General features: G+C 31.6%; 1 protein-coding gene across 1 annotated transcript; it reads right to left on the bottom strand.

Moving 5' to 3' along the window:
• Positions 1 to 1,323: 1,323 nt before the first annotated feature.
• Positions 1,324 to 3,158, bottom strand: LOC107030271. The gene is made up of 3 exons (XM_015231614.2): positions 2,845 to 3,158; positions 1,648 to 1,767; positions 1,324 to 1,572 (listed from the first exon to the last, which is right to left on the bottom strand). The coding sequence occupies exons 1-3, from the start codon at positions 3,156 to 3,158 to the stop codon at positions 1,344 to 1,346; spliced, it is 663 nt and encodes a 220-aa protein (XP_015087100.1). The 3' UTR covers positions 1,324 to 1,343.
• Between the last annotated feature and the right edge of the window lie 966 nt (positions 3,159 to 4,124).

Here is a 4,124-nt window from a genome sequence, read left to right as displayed (position 1 = left end):
ATTTTAATGAGTATTCAAAAATCAGCTAAGAAATACTTTGTTTTAATTAACCATTTAGTAATTAGTTTAGTTATATAATAGTGCATATTTCTAGTTAGTTTGTTTATAAGTAGAACTATTATTTTTATTTCGTTATGTTTGAGAAGTTCATCAATTAATTATAGTAACTCATTCTACTTACGTTTCAACCAAAGTTGCTAATTAACTCGAGTTGGTTATTTTCTTAAACCAATTTGATGTTCACATTTGATTCATCTTAAATGGAACTTCAGACTCATGGGTCCAACTCCACTTTTTTTTTTTGTAAAAATTATGTAAATCACATAGTGTAAAACATAAATTACCTCCTATCCCTACTCTTTTTGAATTTACAAAAAATCCCTTATTTTTAAGAAGTTTCGGATACATAATAAAACAGTCGGATACATTATATATTATGCCATTTTATCCGTTTGTTGAGTGATTTGGGGGATTAAAAATTGAAATTTGAATTAATTCCTACTTTTAATATGCTACAGTTATTAATCCCATAAAAAAAAGGCATTAACTTGTGTGTTTCAAAATCAGTTTTATCCAATATAAAACTCTAAATTAAATTATAATTTTTCATTAGTGATCTTCCCTTTTTTTTGGCAGACTCATTCTTTTTTTTTTTGTTAAGCTCTATTTAAATTTTACATTATATTTATGTATCAAATACTTTATTTTATAATCTTTGTTCAAACTTACTTTAATCAATATTAATTGCGGATATTTCACCCAAATTATTGTCAGTTCTAATTTAATTTAATTTAGTAATATAGTATCATGTGTGTAGATACTTAAAAAAATTTCATATTTTGAAGGGCAAATAATTGTTCGTAATATATATAAATCATAGTACTAAATATATCTTATTTGTACAAAAGATATCAATTTTTTTTAAAAAAAAAAAAGCTGGCGTGTATCAAGTGTAATAACTAGTATCACTGTTTGTGATATTATATATTTTGATATTTCATGTATCATATACAAAATATAATTACGTATATCATTTTCTTTTTTTGTATCATGCAATATATTTACGTATATATAATAAGTGTTTTTTTTATGACAATAATTACATTAATGTAATTATTATTATAGTTTTGATACAATAATGACATTAATGTCCCAATAACAGTATACATAATTCCTGAATTCATAACGGTAATAAAAATAAAATTAAAGTAATAGAATAAACAATTTTAAAAATCAAAACACTTTCATAATTTAATAATATGTGTTGTTATGTTAATAAATACTTCAAACATCTTGTTTAACTCCAAAAAAAAAAATAAAAAAAATCAAACATTGAAAACTAACTAGCCTACATTAACAATTTCATCTTCAGATGATGGGTTTAATACATTCTTCATTCTTGAAGGGTCATCACTGTTGCTAACATATCCAGCATTCATCTTGTCGAGACCATGCTTCAATAAAAGTATCGCATATCTTTTGCGAAGATAGCTACTCTCAAAACTATTACATGACATGTTGATTTTGTCACTCAGAAATTCTGCATATACAACTACGAACAGTTTGCAATCACTACAAAAACAATAAGATTAATTATAAGGATGAAATAGATACAAAAAATAAAATAAAATAATAAACAATACTCACAGGCTATCACTTATTTGTTGCATGTTGTCTTGAGCAAACTCCACATTAAACGAATGTTGAGGACCCAAAAGTTCTCCAGTTTTCTTGTCTTTATATGCATCCAATGCTGCCCAATTTGTTCTAACAACATATCATAAGTCAGTCAAAATGATACTTAACAGACACTTTATAGCCTAACATGATACAAAAAATGCAAAGTTGTACTTGATACATAAGTGTAACTATAGTTATAAGTCTGTCTACTTGATACTTTATATAAACGATAAACTTTAACATGATACATGAAACATAAATTATGCTTGATACATAATTGTAACAACACAATGCAAACCAATTATGCAAGCTCTTAGACTTGTTTCAACCAATTTCGGATCTTCAAAAATATAGATTTGTTTAGAGTTAGAAGTGATTATTTGAGTAATCCCAATACTAAATGACAGATGATCCATGAAATATTAGAAAAATAGAAGAATGAAAAGAGAGAATCGAAGAAGAACACAATACCTTTCAAGAATATTGGATGAAAATGGCGGACAGAGTAGACGAAATTGGCGATTTTGATTTTCAAAGGCGGACAGAGTAGACAAAAATGGCGGACAGATTAGACGAAGGCTGACGGATGGAGAGCACAAATTTTGATTTTCAAAATTGAGAAGATGAACAGTTGAGAAATTGACGCATTAATTTTGGGAGTGGTGTAAATGGGTTCTTTATTTGGGAAAATAAAGAGTAAAATTAGGGGTAAGATTTAATTGGTTAGGATTTATTAGGATTCTAATTTAATAATGTATCTGTTAGATTAGATTTATTAAAAAATAGGGATTTTAGTATTTTTTAAAAAAATAAGGGAAATATGGAGAATATGTAAACTTAAGTCGTATATTCAGGTAATTAATCCTTTTTTGGGACCCAACAAATCAATTATTTACAGAAGCCCATTTCAGCCCAACTCCAATCCTTTTGAATTTCCAGCCCACATTTAATACCCAGATGACCCAATTCCCTTTCTCCACCCGACCTGGCCCCCATCATATTCCCAAAATACCAAATGAGTAGATCCCAGGAAGCGTCAAAAATGCAAGAAAACTCCCACGTTCCTCCCTTCTTCAGAAGCAACGCGCGAGAGGAGTGAGGGAAACCCAGTGCGTGGGACTCAGTTCACGCGAACGACGAGTCTGCAGGAAGGCAGCGAAGGACGTGACACGTTGGTTTTCGTCGGCTTCCTCAACGTCTTTATTTCGTACAAGTTCCAGTAGCACAGTAGCAACACGCGAATTCGTCCTTTGGGCTCGAGATGACGCCACGTCAATCAGCAAGGATGAGAAGAATTGATCGAGACCGTCTATTCTCCCTTCCTTCTTTCGGAATGGGGCAGATTTTCCAGAAAAAAAGGTGTTCTTCCATTTTTGGTGAAAAGATTTTGAATTTGGGATGGGTGGGGGCTTGTCGACTTTGCCCTTTTGCCTCCCAAAATTTGTAACCCTAATCTTCCTCCTATATATATTCTTCATCTGTTCATGAAAAAAGGGGGACGAATTTTCTAGGCTGAAAATTTTAGCAAAAAATATTGGAGAAAATTTTGAAAAGAAAAAGAGAGTTTGCTTCTTGGTAAGCAAAGGGATAATAGATTCAGTATTCGAGTTCAGTATTCCGTTCAGATTCTCTGTTTGCTTCTTGTGTTTTGAGTTTCTTGGATTGGAAGGTCGCCGCTCTTTATCATCGTCTCATTTCGCGGCCCACAATAAGGTAAACATCTCTTCCCCTTTCCCCTTCCTACAATGTGATTCCGATTAGTCTCGAGTCATGAGAAACTTGTTGTTGGTTACAGGTTGACCTTATATGATTATTTTTTCCTAGTTCGTGTTAAATCAATTTTAACTGTTCATTTGGGATCTTTCTAGTTCAGCGTATATGGAGTGTAGCATATTAACCGATACAAAAATTGCTCTTTTCTAATATATGTTTGTTTGTATTATCGTTCGACTGTTGTTGTGCTTAAAATTTGGGTTTTCTGATTTTCAGCCTGTTACAGTTAGAAAGGTTGGTTTTCTTACTAGCCTGAATCATGAAACTATGAATCTTGTTCTTCTCTGTTAAGTTGAATATGGTGTTATCCTGTTTCAGTCGTTTGATTATATGTTTGAGCGAGTTGTTCTAAACTATATTCTTATGTTTATGAACCCTTGACTCGAATGGGTTTCGTCTATATGTTGTCGAACCGGTTTGGCTTTGCTTACACTTAGCTATGTTTTTAGTTACCCGGCCTGTGCATAGTTTCTTTCTTTATTTTGGTATTGCTGTCCATACGAAGACAGAATCTCGACTAACGGTTATGGAAGGTTGTATGTAGTAACGTTGCATCCTTATTTCCGTAACTTTAGTTCCCTTGTATCTCGAATCTCTTAATGCCTAGTATGATTTTTTTATTTTCATCAGGTTCATGTCCTCATTTGTCCCTCTCTCAATCCGGATTTACT

Source organism: Solanum pennellii, chromosome 9, assembly GCF_001406875.1.
Source record: "Solanum pennellii chromosome 9, SPENNV200".
Lineage (NCBI taxonomy): Eukaryota > Viridiplantae > Streptophyta > Magnoliopsida > Solanales > Solanaceae > Solanum > Solanum pennellii.
The sequence above is the reverse complement of the archived record's forward strand: the minus strand, read 5'-3'. Positions and strand labels throughout refer to the sequence as shown.